The 24,709-nt window shown below is 47.5% G+C and overlaps 1 protein-coding gene across 2 annotated transcripts in view; it reads left to right on the top strand.

Annotated features, from left to right (window-relative positions):
• LOC119962995 (NACHT and WD repeat domain-containing protein 2) overlaps nt 1-24,709 on the top strand; it is a 214,917-nt gene that overhangs the window by 155,440 nt on the left and 34,768 nt on the right. Inside the window, exons 5-6 of one of the 2 annotated variants that reach the window (XM_038791433.1) lie at nt 6,725-6,869; nt 18,714-19,303. In XM_038791433.1, the coding sequence (XP_038647361.1) occupies nt 6,725-6,869; nt 18,714-19,303 (735 nt within the window). Of the gene's footprint in view, nt 1-6,724; nt 6,870-17,862; nt 17,937-18,713; nt 19,304-24,709 lie in introns of those variants that run through there. The other variant, XM_038791434.1, reaches the window with a different exon arrangement.

Raw genomic sequence — 24,709 nt, 5'->3', positions numbered from 1 at the left:
TGGCCAGCGGGCAGAACAAGGTGGCACTTTATCACCTGAGACACCCGCAAGTTGGCCAGACACATCCGGGTCTAGACGACAGCCACCAAAGGCATCCCAGGTCAGAGAGCGAGAAGCTCAGCAGGCTGCCTTCACATCTGATGTGCTGTTTGGGTTAACACCTAGAAGGAGCAATAGGCCACGTAAAATTAAAGTTGTACCATTTAAGTTGCAGATAGTTAGGGGTCAGGGCACAATTATGTATATAGTCACCAGTGAACATTTTTTCACCAACATTCTGATCTGCCTCAATCCTCTGCCTGAAGGTGTTAGGGATGTGTTGGGGTTGGTCGTAGAGGGTGTTCTGGGTGGGGAGGCTTTGGGGGGCAATGGGGTTTTGGCGTGGAGCAGGGCCCCCAGGACACTTGAACGCCCACTTGGAGTCACCCTCAGAGAAAGGTGGCCGGGAACGGGACAAGACGTATGAGGCTGCTTACATGACAGCTTACCCAGCGAGTGATCCATCACCGCTCACCATCTCCATAACTGCCCCCCCCCCCCCACTCCCCAAAGGATATATGAGCATGGTAAAATAGGACTGAGTCAGCACGGATTCATCAATTCTTTGAGGAGAACCAGTGGACATGATCTATTTAGATCTCCAGAAGGCCTTTGAGGCTGCTAAATAAGATAAGAGCCTATGGTGTTAGGGCAAGATACTGGCATGGATAGAGGATTGGCAGAAGGCAGAGAGTGGTGATAAAGAGATCTTTATCAGGATGGCAGCCGGTGACCAGTGGTGTTCCGCAGGGATCAGTGTTGGGACTACAACTATTCACGATGTACATTAAAGATCTGGAAGAAGGAACTGAGGGCATTGTTGCTAAGTTTGCAGATAGTACAAAGATATGTAGAAGGACAGGTAGTATTGAGGAAGCAGAAGGGGTGCAGAAGCACCTGGACAGCCTTGGAGAGTGGGCAATGAATTGGCAGATGGAATACACTGTGGAAAAGTGTGAAGTTATGCACTTTGGAAGAATAGAGGCATAGACTATTTTCTGGCTGGGAAAAGGCTTCGGAAATCAGAAACACAAAAGCAGTTAGAAGTCTGGCCTTGGAGATTGTCCAGAGGAGGTTAACAAGAATTCCCGGAATGAAGGACTTTTCATATGAGGAGTGGATGAGGACTCTGGGTCTGTAATTGATGCGAGTTTAGACGGTGAGGGGAGATCTTAATTAAACTCACAGAATGCTGAGAGGCCTGGATAGCTTGAATGTGGAGAAGATGTTTACACTAATAGGAAAAGCTAGAACCTGAAGGCACAGCCTCAGAGTGAAGGGACGATCCTTTAAAACAGAGATGAGGAGGAATTTCTTCAGTCAGAGGATTGGGAATCTGTGGAACTCTTTGCCGCAGAAGGCTGTGGAGGCCAATCTTTACGCTAGGTTATTTATTAATATGGGGATCAGGAGTTATGGAGAGAAGGCAGGAGAATGGAGATGAGAAACGTATCAGCCATGATTGAATGGCGGAGCAGACTCAATGGACCAATTGGCCTAATTCTGCACCTATGTCTTCTGGTTTTATTGCCCGTGAGATGGATTGCCCAACACACACACACAACACACCCGGGTGGACAGTGTAAGGTGATCCTAAAGGCAAGAGTTAGACTTGGTCAAATGGTTCGGAGCATCAGAGCTCATGTCACAGCGAGTCGTCATCAGTCTCTGCCTCTGGACAGGGCCCGCTGATGCTGCCAACCCAGGGGCCAACACACTGCAGTGATGCTGGTAGGTCTCTTGGAGGAGGGAGGGGGAGCTGGGATGCTGGGATGGAGTGACGGGCAGTGGGACGGTGAAGGTTCAGGGAATGGAGGAGGGACAGGGAAGGTGTGAGCAGTTATGGGGAAGGGGGGAAGTGGATGGGCAGATGGGAGAGGGCATCGGAGAACAAGATGAGTCTGGCTCCTCCTCCAACATAGCCCTCCTCTGCTGCGCGAAGTTGTGCAATGCAGCAGGCCAACATGATGTTAGAGATCCTCCTGGGGCAATATTGGAGAGCCCCTTCAGAGTGGTCCAGGCATCAGAAGCGCATCTTGAGGAGGCCGATGCACTGCTCAATGATGCTCCCGGTTGCTGCATAGGCGTCACTATAAAGAGTCTCCACATCAGCCTGGGGGCTCTGGACAAGGTTAATTAGCCAAGACCTCAGCGGGTAACCCTTGTTACCCAAGAGCCAATCCCTCACCCAACGGAGAGCCTCAATGTAGCTGTGAAATTCAGTATGCGCCAGGATGTATGCATTGTGCAAGCTGCCTGGGTGCATTTGGCATGCCCCCCGGCGCACTGTCCCATTATGCAGATGTGCATAATGTGCAGCTGGTGGTCATACACTAACTTCACATTCAGGGAGTAGAAGCCCTTCCTATTGATGAAGGGCACCCCCTGATGAGCCAGTGCTCATGGGGGACATGCATGCCATCAATTATTCCCTGGACTGGGGCATGCTATCGATGGCAGGAATCCTGCTGCCCGGGCATCCTGGTGTACATGGTCCAGGGTGAAGTTTATATAGACAGCTGCCCAGGCGCATAGGGAAACCGTCACAGCCTGGATACACGTGTGCATGAATGTCTGTGCAATCCAAAACAAGTTCCCGCTCAGCCGCCGGAAAGACCCAGGGAAAACTGTCCAGGACAACTATCATCTTGATGGCCACAGAGATCTGGAGCCCTCCTCTGCGGTCCAGCAGTTCCTTGAAGGATAGGCGCTGATGTGCCTTCATGCGGCGCCTACTTTGCATTTCATTCATGGCCTGTTGGATGGCCGACACTTGAACCTGACTGGTTGGTCCATACTCTTCTGGGGCAGGCTCCTCCTGTGCAAGGTCCTCCCCGAGCAGGCCCTGTGCCTACAGCCAGGTGGATAAGGAGCATTGATGGCTCAACTGTGAAATTAATTCTCAGCAGAGGGAGAAAAGACAAGACATGTTAGCAGGATGAGTATTCCCTTGTCCATCCAAATCCAACAGGCTACATGGTGACCCTGAGTTGTATTTCAGATCCACTCTCCACATCACATGACCCCCCCATCACATCATCACCCCTAAGCCATTCCTCCCGATGTGTGCCCTTCCACACTGCACCCTTGTTTCTATCAGTGAGTGACACCTGGCCTGTGATGTGGGGAGCCTCTATCCTCACCACCCATCCCTGTCAGAGGTAACGGTGACTGCCATAACCTTTGTCAGCTATATGCTCTGTGGCTCCTCTTTCCTCAGAGGTGTCTACTGTGCCTGTCCTCATTGGGTGGGCCGTGTGTTATCCCGACAGCAGAGTGGCACCTGGTTATGCAGTGGAGAGAGACATGGTGTGCCAGCAATTGCCTCCATGCACAGAGGTTTGTGGCTGGGTAGATCCTACAGGTGGGTGTGGGCGAGGGAAATGTGATTAATCTAGTTCAGTTGCAGTGTGATGCGGTTCTGGGTGTGACACACAAGTTCTGACAACCTGTCTGGGGGCAGTATGGATGGAGCAGGGGTAAGGTGGGCAGGCAGGGCTTGGCGACAACTAGTGGTCCTGAGAGGTGGGCCAGTTGATAGTGTCATTGGTGAGGCCGCTGCCCTGAGAAAGGAGTGTGCCAGGGAGGATGCCAAGTGCATGAGTCCTTTGTTTGGGGTGAGCTCTGCAATTCCCCTGCTTCCCCTGCAGTGGGGCTGAGCTTCTGATGAGTGGCAGCATCTGGTGGGGCACTGATTGAGTTTGGACACACCCATCCAGTTGATTCTGCTGGAGTTTAAGAGTTTCCAGAGGGCTGGGTGGGCTCCCAAAATTACCAGAGGTTTTCTGCACATTTACAGGACAGAATAAGCAGTAAGCAGAGTAAACAGCCAGGGGCCTGTAAGTAGCACCAAAGGAGTGTGTTTAAAACGCAGGCTGCAGCAGTGGTGGTCTGAGCTTGGTCACCCCGATCCCAAGGGGGACACCCCGAGTCCATGAACCTATGACCAAGTTATTTCCCGCAACTCCCCCGCCCCCCCCCCCCCCCCCCCCCCCCCCACCCACCCACCCCCGGCCCAGGCAGCCCAACAATTTATGAGTGTTGTTAAAAGTTTCTTACCGTCTCGCTCCCCCTCAGCAGCCATGGCGCCCAGGCCCCTTTTGCAAATACTTGCACCAATTCCTGCCCATGTGACCTCCGCCTGAGAGGGGCAGAGCGTGGTGGAAGGGCGCAGCATGCTGTGTTCAACCCAGTAAGTAGATTTAAATGCATGCAAATGACGGTTGTACATGGCCCCACCAGTGCGGGGCACAAACCTCGTTTTCACCGCCTGTGAGGGACAGAATCCGGGCCGGGTGCAAACATCGATTTTCACATGATGCCCGCTGTTGACGTTTCCGGCATTGCAAGGTGGAGAATCCAGCCCAAGATGTGCTTTGTGGAGTTGTTGTGATCTGGACTGCACTGCCTGTAGGGGTGGCTTTAACAGTAATTTTCAAAAAGGAATTAAACCATGCTTGATGGGAAAATATTAATGTGGAAAGAGCTGGGATAATTGGAAATCTCTTTGAAAGAGTCAACACAGATTCAATGGGCCAAATGCCCTCTTTCTGGGCTGCACTATTCTATGAACCTATACATTTCTATCCAGTTGCTGCCGTTAGTGTAACTTCTTGTCAAAATAGTTAAACATTGAAATTTATTCAATCTTGCCTCTGAGGCCTACTTGCTGAACACCTTGGTGTATCAGTGTTCCATTGAACAAATACGTTTTTTTTTTTATTCCTTACTCTAATACAAATTATTTTTGTAGAGATATTCATATTGAATTGCGGCTGCCTCTCACTAGTCCGGTTACTGAAAGATCTAAAATCTCCTCAAGTGGGTTGTGTCATTTCTTGTATGTGAATTATGCGCTATTTAGCTATCATCTTCCATCTTGGGAATCCCCAATTATAGGGTCCTTCTGTTTCCTTGTTTCCAAGTTAAATATCTACCCAATGCTCTACTTTATGTCCTATGTCATAACATTTTACCTTTACCATCAATCAGCAGTGTGGAACCTTGTCAAAATCTCCCTGATGATCCAAGTATAAAATATCAATCACATTTGCCTTGTCCACTATGTTAATAATATTTCAGAAATACACCAGCATATTAGTTAAACATTGGCTCCCTTTCCTGGATGTCCTTTAACAAGCTATGTTTTTCCACATACCCAACTATTAAACCCCTCAAAATATTTTTTAACATTTGTCCAAAAGCTGGTATTCAATTTCATTTCTAATCTCTCAATTCCTTTCCTTTGCATATGGAAATTCTAGCAGTGACCAGATCAGTAACACTAATAAAGTAGTAGCTTTATATCCAGGTTGTACTATAGTTTACAAAATCTGAGTTATAGATGAGGGACAAAACAGTTTGTCAAGAAGTCATTTACAGCACTAAAGGTGGACAGTCAGTCCATTGGGTCTATGTCGGCTCTCCATGGAGAAAGACAGCCAATCCCATTTTCCTGCTCTACCCCCATAGCCCTGGAAATTTAATTCCTTCAAATGCCCATCCAATTTCCATCTAAAATCGTTGCTCATCTCTGCTTCTAACATCGTCATATGCGGCGAACTCCAGGTCATTACTGTTCACTGTATAAAAAACATTCTTCCTCACTTTCCCCCTGCATATTGCCCAAACCCTTAAAGATGTGTCCCCTATGCCTTGAACAGATGGATAACAAGAAAAGCTGTTCCTTGTCCACCTTATCCAAACCTGCCATAATCTTGTAGAGTTCTATCAAATCTTCCCTCAATCTCCTTTGCTCCAAGGAGAAAATTCCGGGTTCTCCAACCTAAACTTGGAGCTAAATTTCTCAGTAAGAAGTCTTACAACACCAGGTTAAAGTCCAACATGTTTGTTTCAAACACTAGCTTTTGGCGCACTGCTCCTTCCTCAGGTGAATTTCTCATTCTTGGGTACCATTCCTGTAAATCTCATCAGCACCCACTTATAAACACTCACGTCCTTCTTAAATTGTGGTGACCAGAACCGGATGCAATATTCTAGTTGGTGCCCAACAGGAGCTTTATAAAGGCTTAGCATAACACTGCTGTTTTTGTTTTCAAGGCCTCTGTTTATGAAGCCTAAGATCCCATATACTTTACTGACCAATTTCTTGAAATGTCATCCACCTTCAAAGGGCTATGTACACCCAGGCCCCTCTATCCCTGCACACTCTTTCGAACAGTGCCATTAAGTCCAAATTGCCCAACAATTTAATTTCATGCATGTTGAGCAATATAATGCATCCACAACTTACACAGCAACCAAAGTGGTATGGGCAAGTCTGGAATCAATGGCAATTGTACCTTAAACATTCACTCCCATCACCACCAGTGCATATGTGTCCCACCAGTGCATAATATATCATCCACAATATGCATTGCAGGAACTCACCAAGGCTTCTTCAGCAGTACACTCAAACCACTGACCTCTACGATCTGGATGGAGAAGGGAAGCAGGTGCATGCAGGGAAACCTACAAGTTTTGCCCTGAGTCACACACCCATTCTGACTTGAAAATTTATCAGCCCTGTAACTCTACACAGAAATATCTTACCATAAGAGGTTCCGTGGTTCAAGAAGGCAGCTCGGCACAATCGTCTCAAGAAAAAATAGGGATGGGCAGTAAACACCCACATCCTATAAACAAATAAACAAACTTAAAATATCTTTCACTTTGTGTTGTGTAGATGGATATAACTGTAAATTCTCCTGATATCAAAAAATGGATGAAAATATCAGAAGAGATCAAGAACCTTTTCAAAACTGCTGTAACCTTACTCCAGCAACGAGGAACGATGGATAGCAGCAAAGCCAAGAAATATCTCTGCTCAGGTAAGAATTTTGTTTTGTTTTTCATTGCTACGATGAGACAAAACTGTAATTTGAAGTCATATTATTAGAAGGAATGTACTTTGAAAATACCAAGCTTACATCAGCATATCAGTGAAACTTAATTGATACACTTTACAAACTGAATTTTCACAGAAATAAATGAAGTAACATTTTCCTCAAACTGTCAAATTTTACTCAGTAATGTCATGACCTGCAAATTCAGGAAGCATTTTAATGATTGACCATGCAATTTCTAAAGCAGAATTCTGTTCCAAAACCAGATATCGAAATATAGAAATATGTTTGAATATGTCTGCAGATCAGTTTGAAGGTATACCTGAAGAGCAAGATAAAGTTAGCTTGTGCTGTAGGTAACCCCTTAAACTTTGTGTTTCCCTGAGGAGCAAAGGGAGGTTGTAGATTTAAATCAGCAAAGCAGTTTCTTCTCTCAGGTGTGAAAAGGTTCAATAACTTTTCTCTTTCTCTCATGCAGACAAAAGAATTGTGTGCTGCAAAACACAGGTTGGGTACTGCTCCTACTTTCACCCATGGCTGCGACTTCAGCCGGAAATGGTGACTGCAGCACATGTGCACAACTGTGCTGCTGATCGCACCAGATGCCATTTTATTGATGATGTCAGTGTAGATGCTGGAAATATGTAGAGTAGGCAGATCATGAGTTACTCAACACGTAATGCTGATTTGACTCCAGTGATGCCATTGTTGACCTGAATGTTCCAGTTAATGCCTTTTCTTAACTTTGCATAACTGAACATGCAGCATGGTAGGCAGAATGAGCAGAGTAGACACAGAGGAAGACAAGTCACTCAAAGTGGAAGGAGAGGAAGAAAGAAAAAAAGTGCTCTCAGCAGGAAGTCCTACCCACTCATGGTCTTCAGGGAGTAATTCTCCTGCCTCAACCTCAGCAATGAACAGTGTACACAGTCTCCATTTCACTGAGGCTTCCTTCCCAGTGAACTGAGGACCCTGGGATACGACATCCTGCCTGCCGTGAAGTGCTGGTCAGCACAGAGGAGACCGTGGCTACTACCGGCGTTAGGTGTCAGTTACAATGCCAACCCACCTAATTTTAAGACCTTCCCACCTCTTTCATCATCTCCTTTCAGGGGCAAAATGATTCTGCCCCAATGTCTGTTTTAGTCACTTGTCCTTAATCCCTGATTATAATCGCCCCACCATTGGTGGCCATTCCTTCAGCTGTCTCGGCCCCTAAGATTCTGAATTTGCTGCTTAAACCCTTTGATGTGACCATCAATTCACACGACAAGTAGTTGGAAGTGAACAGTGGTTTTAATGATCTTACAACGGAGCCTGCCTGTGCCGAGATGAACTGGCAGGCAGGCTCAGACTGCCAGACTTTATACTTCCGGTTAGTGGGAGGAGCCATAGGCGGAGCCATGGGCGGAGCCAAGTGTGGAGCCCAGTACAAACTCCTCATCTCCCCCTAGGGGCAGAGCCGCACAACTGCTCGTATAACGAGCTTACACAGACACAGTGTGAATTACACGGACTGTGATTCACCACATTCACCCCCTGTAAAAATTGAGTCCAGCGGGGGTGATGTGTCTACCAATTCCCAATTGCGAATTACAAGTTACAAGTTACAATTTACAGGTTATAAATTACAGGTTAAGTCGATCTGGCGGCCGAGTCGTCCTCTGGGATCGATGAAGCACCGGGGTTCCAGCCTCTTCTGGTGGCTGGGCGGTGGCGGTCGGCGAGGGAACCATGGCGGACTCCGGGGGTGATTCGGCCAGAGCTTCGTATCCGACTGGTTCGACTGGTGACGGGAGCAACGGAGACCCAATGGCGCGGGGGCGTGGAGCACGGGCAGCGGAACTGCAGGTGTGGGGGCGCCGGGCGCGGAGAGTTTGGGAGGGGTATAGTGTGAGGGGTATCTCAGCGGCGGTGGTGTCGGAGTTGGATCTTGCAGGTGCCAGGTCCCGGAGGGAAACAGTGTCCTGACGGCCGTCAGGGTACTCTATAAATGCGTAGTGTGGGTTTGAATGGAGCAGGAGCACTCTCTCTACGAGTGGGTCAGTCTTGTGAGTCCGGATGTGCTTCCGGAGGAGAACCGGGCCTGGTGTCTTTAACCATGCTTGGAGCAAAACCCCCGTGGTAGTGCCCCTGGAAAAAACAAATAGCCGCTCGTGAGGGGTCTGGTTGGTGGCCGTACATAGGAGGGACCTAATAGCATGGAGCGCATCGGGGAGGACTTCCTACCAATGGGAGGTCGAGAGCTTCCTGGACCGGAGGGTCAGTAGGACGGTCTTCCAGACCGTCGCGTTCTCCCTCTCCACCTGTCCGTTCCCCCTGGGGTTGTAGCTGGTAGTCCTGCTCGAGGCGATGCCCTTTTCGAGCAGGTACTGACGCAGCTCGTCGTTCATAAAGGCCGAACCCCTGTCGCTGTGTACGTAGCTGGGGAAACCAAACAGGGTGAAGATACTATGCAGGGCCCTAATATGTGGGAGGTCATATCGGGCACTGGATAGCAAAGGGAAAACGAGAGAACTCGTTGATGACGTTCAGGAAGTGCACATTCCTATTGGTCAAGGGGAGTGGCCCTTTGAAATCGATAGCGAGGCGTTCAAAGGGCCGAGAAGCCTTGACCAGGTGGGCCCTGTCTGGTCTATAGAAGTGCGGTTTGCACTCCGCACAGATCGGGCAGTCCCTGGTGATGGCTTTCACTTCCTCTGTGGAGAAAGGCAGATTTCGGGCTTTGACGTAGTGGGCGAGCCGGGTGACCCCCTGGTGGCAGAGGTCATCGTGAATAGCTTTCAGGCGGTCGTCTTGCGCGCTGGCGCACGTGGCGCGGGACAGGGCATCTGGGGGCTCGTTGAGCTTCCCCGGTCGGTACATAATATCGTACTTGTAGGTGGAGAGTTCGATCCTCCACCGTAAGATCTCATCATTTTTGATCTTGCCCCTTTGAGAGTTGTCGAACATAAAGGTAACCGATCTTTGGTCGATGATGAGGGTGAACCTCCTACCTGCGAGGTGGTGCCTCCAGTGACGTATCGCTTCCACGATGGCTTGTGCTTCCTTTTCGACCAAGGAGTGTCGAAGTTCCGAAGCGGAGAGGGTTCAGGGGAAAAAGGCGACTGGTCTCCCAGCCTGATTTAGTGTGGCTGCAAGAGCGACCTCTGAGGCATCGCTCTCTACCTGGAAAGGGACGGATTCATCCACCGCCCGCTTGGCCGCTTTGGCGATGTCCTCCTTGATACGATTGAAGGCCTGACGAGCCTCATCCGATAGAGGGAAGAGTGTGGCCTTAAATAGTGGGCGGGCTTTGTCCGCATATTGAGGGACCCACTGGGCATAATACGAGAAGAATCCCAGGCACCTTTTGAGGGCCCTGGGACAATGAGGGAGAGGGAGTTCAAAGAGGGGGCGCACACGGTCCGGGTCGGGGCCCAGGACTCTGTTCTCCATGACATAGCCGAGGATGGCTAGCCTGGTCATGCGGAAAACGCATTTCTCCGTGTTATACGTGAGGTTGAGTTTCTGGGCAGTCTGGAGAAATCAATCGAGGTTAGCATCGTGGTCCTGATGGTCGTGGCCGCAGATGGTGACGTTATTCAGGTATGGAAACGTGGCCCACAGCCCGTACTGGTCCACCATTCGGTCCATTGCTCGTTGGAACACCGAGACCCCATTAGTGACGCCAAAGGGAACCCGGAGGAAGTGGAAGAGACGGCCATCAGCCTCAAACGCCCTGAAGTGGCGGTCCTCCGGGCGGATTGGGAGCTGATGGTATGCGGACTTCGGATCCACCGTGGAAAAGACTTTATAATGGCCGATCTGATTCACCATGTCTGCAATTCTGGGGAGGGGATACGCATCAAGGAGCGGGAACCGATTAATGGTCTGGCTATAGTCCACTACCATTTGGAATGTTTCCCCGGTCTTGACAACCACCACCTGAGCTCTCCAGGGACTGTTACTGGCCTCTATGATCCCCTCATGTAGGAGCCTATGGACCTCGGTTCTGATAAATACCCAGTCCTGCAGGCTGTATCACCTACTGCGAGTGGCTACGGGTTTGCAGTCCGGCGTGAGATTGGCAAAGAGTGGAGGGGGTCGATGTTTAGGGTGGCGAGGCTGCAAATAGTGAGCGGGGGCAAGGGCCCGCCGAAGCTGAGTGTGAGGCTTTTGAGGTTGCACTGGAAATCGAGTCCCAGTAGGAGTGGGGCGCAGAGTTCAGGGAGCACGTACAGCTGGAAGTTTGAGTAGCTAATGCCCTGGATCGTTAGGGTCGCGACGCTGCGCCCTTGGAGGTGAATGGAGTGTGAGCCCGAAGCGAGGGAGATAGTTTGCCGTGCAGGGAAAATAGGGAGCGAACAGCGGCTTACCAGATCTGGATGTGCGAAGCTCTCGGTGCTCCCGGAGTCAAAGAGGCACGGCGTCCTGTACCAGGTGCTTTGGACGCGACTGGTCCAACGTGACCGCGCTGAGTTGCGGGTAGTCAGCGGCTCGATCAGCTGTGCTGGAGTGGCCCCGTGATGACTGCCCTCTGAGTTCGTAGTCGTCGAGGTGAGTTTCAGAGTTTGAAGAGGATGGATTCCCAAGATGGCCGCTCCCATGAGTCGCACATGGCCGGCCGCGTGAAGGAGGATTGCCAAGATGGCCGCCCCCATGAGTCGCACATGGCCGGCCGCATGGAGGAGGATTGCCAAAGTGGCCGCCCCCATGAGTCGCACATGTCGGGTGGGGGCGGAGTCGGCATACAGGCTGCAGCATTTCGGGGCCTGCGGGCCTGTGAGTTTTGGAAGCGAGTGCTTTGGGCTGCGGGAGAGTTTGGGGAGGGGGATTTCTTCGCCAGGCAGACCCAGGCATAGTGTCCTTTGCAACCGTAATTGCTGCAGGTCGCGTTGCGGGCCGGGCAGTATTGCCGTGGGTGCTGGGGCTGCCCACAAAAGTGGCACACTGGGGCTGCGTGATGGCTGGGTGGCCGCGTGGCGCAGGCCTGGGGCAATCGCTGGTCAGGGGCCCAGGATGGGGTCGCTTGGTCCGCGGGGAACGAGGTGAGGCTGAGGAATGAGACCTCCATAGTGGTAGCTAGTTCTACCGTGTCCTCTAAGTTCTGGGCCCCTTTTTCTAACAACCGCTGGTGCACATAATTCGAGTTGATAACCCGTATACGAATTGGTACTATTTAGTTGAGAAGATATATGGTGGCTCACCCTTGCGTGCAGTAGACTGAGTTTCTGCTCCTCTGTAGTTTCTGGAGTACTTGATTCAGCCAGGTAGGCCTTAAAACATCTGAGCCAGTGCTGGAAGATTTCTTTTGCCTCTGCAGCCTGCGGGTCGAGTTCTAGTCATCAGGCTTGAGGGCTGATTCCATAGTTGTTTCTTGAGTTGTTTGTTCGATTTCCTCTTATCGATTTCTTCTTGTTTCCTAAGATCATTAAATTGATGTGACCATCAATTCACACGACACGTAGTTGGAAGTGAACAGTGGTTTTAATGATCTTACAACGGAGCCTGCCTGTGCCGAAATGAATTGGCAGGCAGGCTCAGACTGCCAGGTTTAATACTTCCGGTTAGTGGGAGGAGCCATGGGCGGAGCCAAGGGTGGAGCCCAGTACAAACTCCTCATCTCCCCCGAGGGGCAGAGCCGTGCAACTGCTCGTATACCGCGCTTACACAGACACAGTACATCATATATAATAACAGTGTGAATTACACTGACTGTGATTCACCACACCCTTCTGCTTCTTTCTCTCACTTTTACCCTTCAAGAGGCTCCTGAAAACCTACCTCTTTGTCCAAGCTTTTGGTCAACATTTGCCATATGTCCATAGGTGGTTCAGTGTAAAAGTTTGCTTATTAATGCTCCTTTAGGCATTTTACTATATTACAGGTACAACATAAATATAAGTTGTTGTCACTGACATAATGACAGAGATGAGCAGGACAGGTACTGCAGTCACCACAAAGGTAATTTTATTACAATTTACACATTTTATTAAAAACTTTAGCACTGCTGCCTCACGGCGCTGAGGACCCGGGTTCGCTCCAGGCCCTGGGTCACTCTGTGTGGAGTTTGCACATTCTCACCGTGTCTGTGTGGGTCTCATCCCAACAACCCAAAGATATGCAGGATAGGTGGATTGGCCAGGCTAAATTGCCCCTTAATTGGGAAAAAAGGAATTGGACACTCTTTAAAAAAAAAAGTAATTCTGAAAAAGCCAATCTGTGGAACTAAAGGAAGGAAGGCATCTTAAGTCCACAGTTGCTGCAGACACTTTCCTACGACATTGTCCGTTCCAGCCACGCCATCAGACAAACCTTTGGGCCACCATGTGAAGCTGGACTGGGAGTGTGATGTTTGCTCCAAAAAAGCTGCTAGGTCTTTGGCTTCAAGGTCAACCAGAAACTTATGTAAAGTGAGTTCTAATGGAATTAATGTCTAAATCAGATTCTGCTAATGTGAACAGAGACCTTGGGCTGGACTCTCTGCCCCGCCGCGCCATATTTCCGTTTTACCCCGCCGCCGGGATGCTCCATTATGCCGGCTTGTCAATGGGGTTTCCCATTCTGGGGCAGCCCCACGCCGTCGGGAAACCCCCGGGCTGCCGGCAAAATGGAGCATCCCGCCAGTGGAGAACCAGCCCCTTGTTTGAATTTCAAAGCAGATACTACAATGTTTTGCCAGTACAAAATTCCTATTGTATACACACATATAAAAGAATAAAAACATTAATCTTTGAATCATGATAATCATCAATTAGTTAGAAAACTGCACTGTACCCAGACTTTTGAACAAATATTTTGTTTTATTAATAGAGTGCCTCTTTAGTCACTGCTTTTACTCTTTGCTCAAAATTCCCTCTGCCTGATACTTAGCCAAATATTCCTGCACCTAGTCATAGTCATGTATTGAGAGAATCTGGCCGAAGGTGTTATAGAAGTTATAGAACAGTACAGCACAGAACAGGCCCTTCGGCCCTCGATGCTGTGCCGAGCAATGATCACCCTACTTAAACCCACGTAACCCGTATACCCGTAAGCCAACAATCCCCCCATTAACCTTACACTACGGGCAATTTATCATGGCCAATTCACCTAACCCGCACATCTTTGGACTGTGGGAGGAAACCGGAGCACCCGGAGGAAACCCACGCACACACGGGGAGGACGTGCAGACTCCACACAGACAGTGACCCAGCCGGGAATCGAACCTGGGACCCTGGAGCTGTGAAGCATTGATGCTAACCACCATGCTACCGTGAGGCCCCCTTTTTTAAAACAACACCTGACATTGAATAGAAGTTGGGTTCTGCACTGTATGGGTTCTGCACTGAGCAAACGGTCAAAGTGCTTCACTTTGTGACTGTAGTCTCTGAATCAGGTCAGTTTTCCAATATTATCTGTAATCAACAGAATTGGTTGATGTTACTTGCCTAATGTTCATTTTATTTTTTAGAATAGCTATTCATTGTCTCACCTTTGAAGTCCCATTCTGGGATAAGCACACATTCAAACCAGAAGTTTTCTTTATCTATGCACAGGAAGCCTTTGTGGATTCATATCCCAAACCTTGATATACTGTTGACCGTGTATGTATGTATTTCACAGACGTTCGGTACTCATTTTTCCTTTTGATGTTAAAATAATTATTGGAATCTATAGCTTATTCCCATTGCTGACTAGCCCCCTCACAAATAATTTGGTGACTGTCAGTTATCTGGGCTGACATTAAAGAATTAATATTTGGGTAATTTATTGGAGCATAAAATGTAGTTTCAAGCAGGGTGGGAAGAAAGTCTAGAGATAATCAGTCGAGTTCATAATGCCAGAAGCATATTTATAGGCTGGGATTCGTTTTCTGAGGACAAAAGGAATATGTTCAAGCCTTGCACCTTTTCTAAATACACAGGAACTTGGGGAGCCTATGGTTCCCTGTTGCTTTCTACATGATAATCTTTATTCATGTCACAAGCAGGCTTACATTAACGCTGCAATGAAGTTACTGTGAAAATCCCCTAGTCGCCACACTACAGCGCCTGCTCAGGTACACGGAGGGAGAATTCAGAATGTCTAATTCACCTCACAAGCACGTCTTTCGGGACTTATGGGAGAAACCGGAGCGTCCGGAGGAAACCCACGCAGACACTGGGAGAACGTGCAGACTCCACACAGACAGTGACCCAAGCCAAGAATCGAACCGGGGTCCCTGGCGCTGTGAAGCAACAGTGCTAACCACTGTGCCGCCCTCAGACAGTGCCCCAGCCAATCAAAGTCAAACCAATCAGTGCCCTTCTCTCCTGTAGGATCAATTGTTGTGATTGTCTAAAATTTGGTATTCTTCTGTTTATCCTGATGAGTGAAAGATGAAAAATGTCTCTCTTTTCACTTTAGCATGACTTCTAGATGCCCATCAAAATAACATCCATAGACATTCCCATGTCCATTACTTTAATCACCTCTTCAAAAAAATCAGTTTCATCAGACATGGCCCAACCTTTACAATTCCATCATCTCTCTAATCAGCAGAACATTTTCAAGGTGTTCAGCCAACCTATCCTTAGTTATAGACTGCAGTGATTTCTAAACAACAAATATTAGACAAATGATTAATAATTGCCTGGTTACCCTCTCTTACCTTTCTTAAATAGTAGAATGACATGCACAGTTTTCCAATCTAAAGGGACAGTTCGGGAATCCTGCAAGGAGGAAGAGAGCAATGTGTGACAGAAATGGCATTTGGATATAGAGTATTTGTTGAAGATGAACATGAGGGAAAGGCGTGATATTTGCAAACAATCAGGGCGAGTCTCATTGATGGATGGATACATGGGGATATAAGTGCAAAGACAAAAGGGATGGGTATACCTACAAGGTATGTTGGCAAGAGGAATAATGTGCTTGTGTAGATTGGGAAGATTTGGTGAAGTGGGGCACAGCTCATGACTATCTACCTTCCTTGGCAGCACTCCTTTCACTCTCCTTCCCAATACCAACTGTTTCAACTTGCATATTGGGAGCATCTGTAAAATACTGGATATTGAGCTCTGGGTATTCATCATGTCTACTGATGTGAATTTGATGGGATACCTAAAAATCAGATGTCAATGAAGGGGCTATGTTAGAAAACTGTTAGACACACTTCACAGTTTTCCAGGATTCCAATGCACTATTAGGCCACCCCAGTTGCATTGCACAAACTTGGCCCCCAAGCTAATTTTGCCACTCTGGTTTGTCAAGTCTATATCAATATTAAAGTCCCCCATGATCATTGCATTGCTCTTGTTGCATACTCCTCTCTAATTTCATGGTTTATACATTGTCCAACTCGATAACTACCATTCGGAATCTTGAAACTAATCCCACCAGTCTTTTCTACCCTGTGTTATTTCTTAGCTCCTCCCATAATGATTCTGCATCATGAGCATCGTGAGCAAAACATTGTTGATTTTATTAAGGATGATATATTGACATCTGAATACTGAAAACAAAAGGTTAAGAACATTCCACCTTGATTTATTTTGACATTTTCTATTCATAACAACAGTTGCTTCCGTCCCCTTAATCTAATAGCTGGATGACAGTCATACAGGGACACAGAAACTGCCAGCTGAATTCTAACCCAGGGCAGAGGAAACCTTTATTAATGGAATTGTGCAATACCCATGACTGTGAATGTAAACGACCAGGATTACTTTGCTCCCATATTTTAAGCGTCGGTTTAGCAAAGTAAGCAAAAAATCTTGCAAGAGGCCGAAATCGCATTTCACACTGATGTAAAAGCATGAGTGATTCTCCACATGCCCCTGACAGAAATGAAAGTGTGACTTTGTCATGTGAGAGTACCTTTAAGAAATGGGTGTTTAAGAAATGTACCTTTAAGAAACGTGTGTTTATCAGTGATGTCAGAGAGTGGGTGGAGCTGGGCTGTCTGTCAGCTTTTTACTTTTGTTTTAGACTGTTTGCTGCAGGGTGTGTTTTAGTTTTGTTTTCAGAGCTGGATAGCTGCAGTCACAGCCAGAAGGGGTATTAGTCTCTCTCTCTGTATTCTAAAAACTGTAAATCGATCCTTTGGTGATTTAAAACTAGTAACTGCTTTCAGTAGTGACTTTAACCTGATGTGCTTCTGTTTAAAGGTTTTTTTTAAGTCTTATGGATGTTAAAAGGACAGCTTAAAGATTACTTAGTGTTGTATTCTTTGGGGGTTGTATTTGAATTAATGTTTGCTAAGATGTTCACTGTATGTTTTTAAAAGGTTAAATTGAGTTAATAGAATAAACATTGTTTTGCTTTAAAAATACTTTTCCATTTCTGCTGTACCACACCTGTAGATTGGGCTGTGTGCTCCCCACACCACAATCTAATAAAAGTTGTGGGTCAGGTGAACTCCATGATACACTTTTGGGTTCTCTAAACCCTGGCTCATAACAGTTTTTAAAAGTGGAACTTGAAATCACTCATGTTGAAGTTAGAGTTCGATGAGACAAGGTGGCCCATGGTATTAGATTAATCTGGGGGGATTTTAAGGAAAAATCCATTGAAATTCACTTGGGTTCAGAGAGGAGTGTGTCTTGTCATCTTGTCTACTTAAAAGGAACTTTATGTGTTACCAAGACCACTGTGGTTTGAGATGTACTTTGTAATCCATGTCAATCTTAAAATCTATATGTAATTGTTAAGCTAAGGGGGAAGTAAAGGAGTATTGTATAACAACCCAACCGTTCATGTTTAATAAATGTTTTTTTTTCTTGTTGTTAAAAGTAATTAGTGGTCCTGTGACTCTGTCCCTCCACATTTTGTAAAACAAAAGTAATCATTACGGTCTTTTGAGGCAGGGTTCCATCTGGGATCTTCCCGTCCAGTTATAACACCAACTGGGATCGTAACAGGAACATCATTTTCATACATTGACATCTCATTATCAGGCCTCTAAGCCTGAACTACCCCCCCCCCCCCCCACTCCCTACCCTTCCCGAAAGAAAGTCCATTCATGTCGACATGAGGGCAAACTGGCGTGAAATACGACTGGTCACGCAAGGCATGCACCTGGCGAGCAGACCTCCCAGAGGAGCTCAGGTGAGTGCATCACTCAGGGGAAGGGGGATATGCCCAGACACTGTATGCTGGCACTGCCCCTTGGCAATACCCGGGCCAAGCAATGCCTGGGGGCAGTGCCCAGGCAATGCCATGGGTGGATACAAAGGAGGGCAGAGGTTTCCTGTTTAACTTTTGTGCACTAGGGCAGCCTTTAGAAATGGCGCCCAAAGTTCAAAAATCTAAGTTGCTGGCGAGGCGGTCTCAGTCAGAACCTACCCTGCCTGTGTAACATCATGGGACCTGTCCCATGCCATCTTTTACTATGCGTCGGATGAAATGACGGAGAACGCCACCATTGGTGCCGACGGTTTCAACGCCACTTCTCCTGCCTGCTATAAGCCAGTGTGTTCACTTAGTTACATTAACCTTACCAAGATTGAATTGACATTTTGTTCATTAGTCTGTCATTCTATTCATGAACTGCTAGTGCAGAACATTGTTAACTCTGAACAAGAGTACTTCAGTCTCATTTCTCGTATTTGTACACTCAATTATTTCCCTCCTTGCTTAATTATTGCCGGCTTTGCATCAGTGTGGGAGGTTTGACATCTTGTGATGTAATTTTCTGTTCGCAGAGGTTCTTCCACTTCAGGGTTCTTCCATATAGGCAGGAGCCAGAAATCTTTCTGCAAGCTCCATAGGTTGTCTGAGGGCAAGAGTCTTTTAATTATGTTGGTAAAGTTAATCTTTATCAAATAATGACTTACTGTGACCCTATGTTCAAAAGATACTGATGTTGGTTTTCTTTTCTTAAAGCAATCGAGGACGAGTTTGAGTTTGCCCTAGGAAACCAGACACCGGCATTTCTAAAAAAGTGCGTGTGTTATATCAGGAAAATTGCTCACATTGACCGCCATGTGAAGAATCCGGATATGGGCCGATACACAGATATCATAGAGGTCAATGGAAAGTTTATACGAGACCCAGTTGCAAACAAAAAGCTTGAGAAGCTCAGGGACGAGTTTATTCCCACAATTGTTGCCTCATCCAACTTAAGAGTATACACATCCATTACCCACTGCAATATGAAACTTGGATATTCAGAGGATGTGGAGACCCACTATGTTGAAGGTCTTTGTAAACAATTCTACGATGATATGATTGATATTATCCAGTCTACAGTTCAACAAAACTTCGACATCGAAACGGACACACTTTATGATGAGGTTCTACAGCACTTGTCCCTTTGTAAAATATACTCCTCTCTCTACCAACACCAATGTGAGGCTCTGAACCTCATACACAAATACGTACTGCCTTGTAAAGCAGCACACATCAGTCCACTTGTTGTCTATGGTGGACCATGCACAGGCAAAACACTTCTACTGGCAAAAGTGGCAGAAGAGGTAAAAGCAGCTTATTAATGTGTTGTAATACCTGATGATTTTATTGGATCAAAGTCCATTTACATATCATTCTAAATCCATGTTGGATTGAGTGAAAATAAACAGTAAAGTAGTCTGAAATGTCAGCATAAAAAGTTCCACCTTCAAATATCATAAAAGTAGTTTCATGCCAGACTAGTGGATGTAGTTTGGTTTAAATCTCTTTCACTCATCTATGATTTCTTAAATTTGTTAGGTCAGGCTGAAGATTAGCATTCTCATATTTCTTCCAAATTTTGGGCTTGTACAGATGGATTTAAATTGTAATAGCATTTCCTTTTTAAAATGGCTTTAGTTAAGTTCGTAAAAGATTAAGTTAAAAAAAATGTTTCAGATCATTGACCTTTCACCAAAACTGAAAAAAGTTAAAGATGTAACAGGTTTTAAATACAGAGAAAGGCAAATGAGGTGGCCTCTGCAGTGCTCCAATGAAACTCAATGTAAGCTCGAGGAACAGTGTCCTATCTTGTGATTTGACATTCTGGATTCAATATTGACTTCAATTTCAAGTAATAACTTCTGTTCTCTAATTTTTTTGTTTATTGTTTTCAGGTGGATTGCAGCTGCTGGTGATAATTCTGATTGTCCTATTTACACTTGCTCTCGAACCATCTTTTGTTTCTTTACTTGCCCCTTTTAGCATCTCCTCTAGCCTTACACCATCATCTCTTTTGTCATTTAATCTCTCTTCCCCTCCCCTATTGAGACCTTCCCTTTTCTGCTTTCTGAGCTCTTTCCGTGCCTTTGTACTTGCTTAAAACCTGTTATATCTCTAACGTTTTGCAGTATTGATGAACGATCATTGACCTGATATGTTAACTTTGTTTCTCTCCCCACCAATGCTCTTTAGACCTGCAGTATTTTTCCAACATTTTCCACTTTAAGTTATGTTTTAGTAACCATAGATACCAGTTGTTTTGCCCACAGCATTTATTGTTTTGCTGACAACAATCATAAGGCATTCTTAAGATTTTTTAAAATAAATATCAGGGAGATTCATTAGCACGGCTGCATTTAGTCCAATCCTTAAACTGTCTTTCAGGTGTACTTGAGGATAAAGTGACGTTATGTAATATAAAACACACAGTAGCTGGAGACAGCTATAACAATGAAAGTTGTCACACACATTAGAGCCACTTTGTGGATTCTATTGTTTTCTGAACATGAAAAATCCCTAAGGATATTGGATAGAATCGCCAATTTTTCAAACAGCTACTAATTTTGCTCAGTACCTATCTAGCGATCCTTCCAGCTGCACCAATTTATAAAACAATTAATCCTATGTTTCGGGATTCAATCAACCTTTTTTCATTTCTTATCCCTTTAACTCAAGACTATTAGAAGTAGGAACATTAGAACACAGGAGTAGGCAACATAGCTCCTTAAACCTATTCTGCCAAAATGAGGTCAAAGCAGATCTGCAACGAAGTAACAGATGAGTTGATGTTAATTTTCCAAAATTCTCTAGATTCTGGTGAGGTTCCTTCAGATTAGAAAGTATAAAATATAACCCCTCTATTTAAGAACAGAGGAAGGCAGAAAACAGGAAACTGCAGGCCAGTTCTGTTGTGGGGAAGCTGTTGGAATCGATCATTAAGGAGGTTATAGCTGGACACTCAGAAAAGCTCACGGTAATTGGGAAAGTCAGCATGGTTTAGTGAAAGGAAAATCATGTTTGGCCAATTTATTGGAGATTTTTGAAGGGCTAACATGCACTTGTGGGTAATGGGGAGCCTGTAGGCATACTGTACATAGATTTCCAGAAGGTACTTGACAAGGTGCCACATAAAACATCCTTGCGCAAAGTAGAACTCAAGGTGTATGGGGTAACATATTAACATGGATAGAAGATTGGCAGGCTGACAGAAAACAGAGTGCACACATAAATAGTTTATACAAACATATGGATTAGAGACATAGAACAGTACAGCACAGAACAGGCCCTTCGGCCCTCGATGTTGTGCCGAGCAATGATCACCCTACTTAAACCCACGTAACCTGTGTACCCGTAACCCAACAATCCCCCCATTAACCTTACACTACGGGCAATTTAGCATGGCCAATCCACCTAACCCGCACATCTTTGGACTGTGGGAGGAAACCGGAGCACCCGGAGGAAACCCACGCACACACGGGGAGGACGTGCAGACTCCACACAGACAGTGACCCAGCCGGGAATCGAACCTGGGACCCTGGAGCTGTGAAGCATTGATGCTAACCACCATGCTACCGTGAGGCCCCATGCTACCGTGAGGCCCCTTGCAGAGACAGATGCAGGTCCCTTGGCCTCTTAAGGCTGCTCCACCATTCAATAAGATCATAGCTAAGCTGCTTGTAACTTTAACCCTACATTCCTGCCTACCCGATAACCTCTCACCCCTTTATTAATCAAAAATCTATCTAGCCTTAAAAATATTCAAATACTCTGCACCCGCTGCATTTTTGAGGAAGAGAGTTCCAGAGACTCTCAACCCTCTGAGAGAAAACAAATATCCTCACCTCTGTCTTAAATGAGCGACCACTTATTTTTAAAAAGTGACCCTTCATTTTTTCATTGGCAGGATACGATGAGTGGAGTCCCACAAGGGTCTGTGTTGGAGCCTCAGCTTTTTACAATTTATATCAATGACTTAGATGAGTGGATCAAAGGCATTGTAGCTCAATTTTCAGATGGCACAAAGATACGCAGGAAAGTAAGTTGTGAAGAGGAGATAAGGAGGTGCAGACAGATATAGAGAGGTTGAGTGAGTGAGTAGAAATCTGGCAGATGGAGAATAATGTGGGAAAATGTGAAGTTTTTCACTGAAGAATAAAAAAGCAGAGTATTACTTAAATGTAGAATGACTGCAGAATTATATGATGCAGACAAATCTAGGTATTCTCGTGCATGAGTCTGCAGGAGAGTAAGAATATAAGAAGGCTAATGGAATGCTGTCCTTTATTATGAGTGGAATCGAACATGAAAGTAAGGACATTATGCTTCAATTATACAGGGCATTGGTGAGACCGCATCTCAAACACTGGCCGCGACTTAATGGAAAGGTTTCCAAGTGTGTCAGGGAGCGGAAACTGCCGCGAGCTTCCCGACCCTCAACCCGGCTAAGCCGTCACCGGTATCAAATGTTAATTGGGCTACTTAACAAGGCCACAGAGACGTCATGCATGATGGTCCCGCCAGCTGATTCGCACTCGCCAGCTCCCCACTAACAAGATGGAGCTGCATATAAACTGATCCTGCAGAGCAAACCCCACACAGCATGCAGCCATGCCACCGAGGAGATCAGACCCACGATTCGGGGATGTTGGCGTGGCCAGAATGTTGGATGCGGTCGAGTACAGACAGCATGCCCAGTTCTCCTGAGGGGCTCGGAGAGTCAGGCACAGGGCAGCCAGAGTCACCTGGGAGGACAGTGGTCGTCAGCTCAGGGAGCGTCACCAGCACCGGCACCCAGTGCCATAAGAAGATTAACAGCCTCCACCGGGCGGCATGGGTGAGTTGGTACTGTCCCGCTGGCACAGGCCCTGCCCGTCAACGCCGCCCTCCCTGACAACCATGCACCTGGCACTGCCCACACCCAACACCACACCACCATGCAGTGCCTAGTCTCACCCATATCCAGCAGGGCAGCCCATGCCTGCCCCCATTCCTCCCCCTCCACGATGAATGAAGCGTGTGGCTCACAATGCCCTCCATGTGTCCCCGCAGGAGAATTTGGCCCTCAACAGATTGTAGACGGCCCAGACGGGGTACCGGACATCCGAGCCCTCACCCCATATGAGGAATGGGCCCTGGACATCGCAGGGATGGCCGAGGACAGATTGGTCATCGACGTAGAGGTTTGTGTACGGCGCAGAGATGAGGATCCACCGGCTGCCACGCAGATGGCCTGTGGCACGTGAGTTGTTACTGCCATACAGATTGACCCATCCCTCCCACTCATAATATGTCCATTATCCTGCAGGATCTCCATAAGCTGGCCCGGTGCTGGCCCATCCAAGATGAACCCCGTCCTCGCACTCCCCCCAGGCCCTCCCAAGAGAATACCTTAGAGGGGAGCTCTGAGGAGGCAAGCGTATTCACTGCACACCTGTCATCCCCACCCTCCACTAGTATAGAGACACGCACCTTGGTGGGCGGCAGTACTGAACAGGTTACTGGGGCACATTCTGGTGAGTACCACACAGTTGCAGATGCACATCAGGTGGAGGCAGGAACGCCCAGGTGAGTCAGCAGTTGGAGGTCTGCTGGATCTTAGGCCGCAGCTTGGTCCCAGTCAGATACTGAGCCTCTGGACCAGTTTTACCCAGAGCTGATTATCCAGTCGATAGGGTGCAGCGACACTCCAGTAGGTCCATAGCCGATTGAGGAGTCTCAGAAGCTATGGGTGCAGGAGATGGCGCCGGCAATACATGGCACCGAGGTCAACACTGCTAGGGTGTCGACCACAGTGGAGAACCTGGTGCACGACACTGACAAAATAAGTGCAGGTGTCCATGGCGTGGCTCAGTCAGTGACAGCCATGGCTGGGGGCCTCAGCAGCATGCCTGACTCACTGGGGGACGTGTCACAGTCCCACGAGGTGTTGCGGAGCATGTCCCAGTCTCAGCTAGGCATTACCAAGGCACTCCAGATAATTTCCCGTTCGCTGGGGTACATGTTCCGGTCATAGGTGGACCTTGCCAGGGCATTTCAGAGCATGGCGCAGCCATTGCGGATCCGCCAGGGCTGGCAGAGCCAGATGATGCAGTTACAGCCGGGGCTTAATCCAGCTGCCCCTCCGTCCTGAGATAACCCCCGGGCCCTACGGGCACCAACCAAGAAGAGGGGGCACGGTGTACCAACCCGGAGCCACCCTATGGAGTGGTGACGCCGGCCACCAGCTGCCCGGGTTTCCCACCCCCCCTGACAACGGTGCATCTCAGGTAGCATGGCGACGCATGTGGGCAGGGGCTCTCTGACCCAAGGGCCCCAGAGGATGCCCGCCAGGGTCATCAAAGGCCACAGGATGCTGTAAGCAGCAGGCTGCCCCCACCAGTGCTGTGCATCCTGGGGACACACCTTGATGCAGTGGTGGAGCATGGAAGGCTAAGCAGGTCGAGGATCACTGAAAGGGGGAGGGGGGCAATGGGAGAATGGGTGAGGGGGAAGGATTGGGATGGTTGAGGAAGGGGGCAGCACTATTGGGGGCTAGGGGCAATCGGGACACATATGTACAGCATTAAAACGTGTTGCACCCAAGAAATATGACACCTCTGGAGCTTTCCTCCACAATGCGGGCCGACCTCCAATCCCCTGCCCCAGACCCCCCACCCCCACAGGTGATGGGTGTGTGGGAGCACTCAGCAGACAGGCAGGAGTCAGACTCT

Source organism: Scyliorhinus canicula, chromosome 3 (genome assembly GCF_902713615.1).
Source record: "Scyliorhinus canicula chromosome 3, sScyCan1.1, whole genome shotgun sequence".
NCBI lineage: Eukaryota > Metazoa > Chordata > Chondrichthyes > Carcharhiniformes > Scyliorhinidae > Scyliorhinus > Scyliorhinus canicula.
This window is presented reverse-complemented; position numbering and strand designations above follow the sequence as displayed.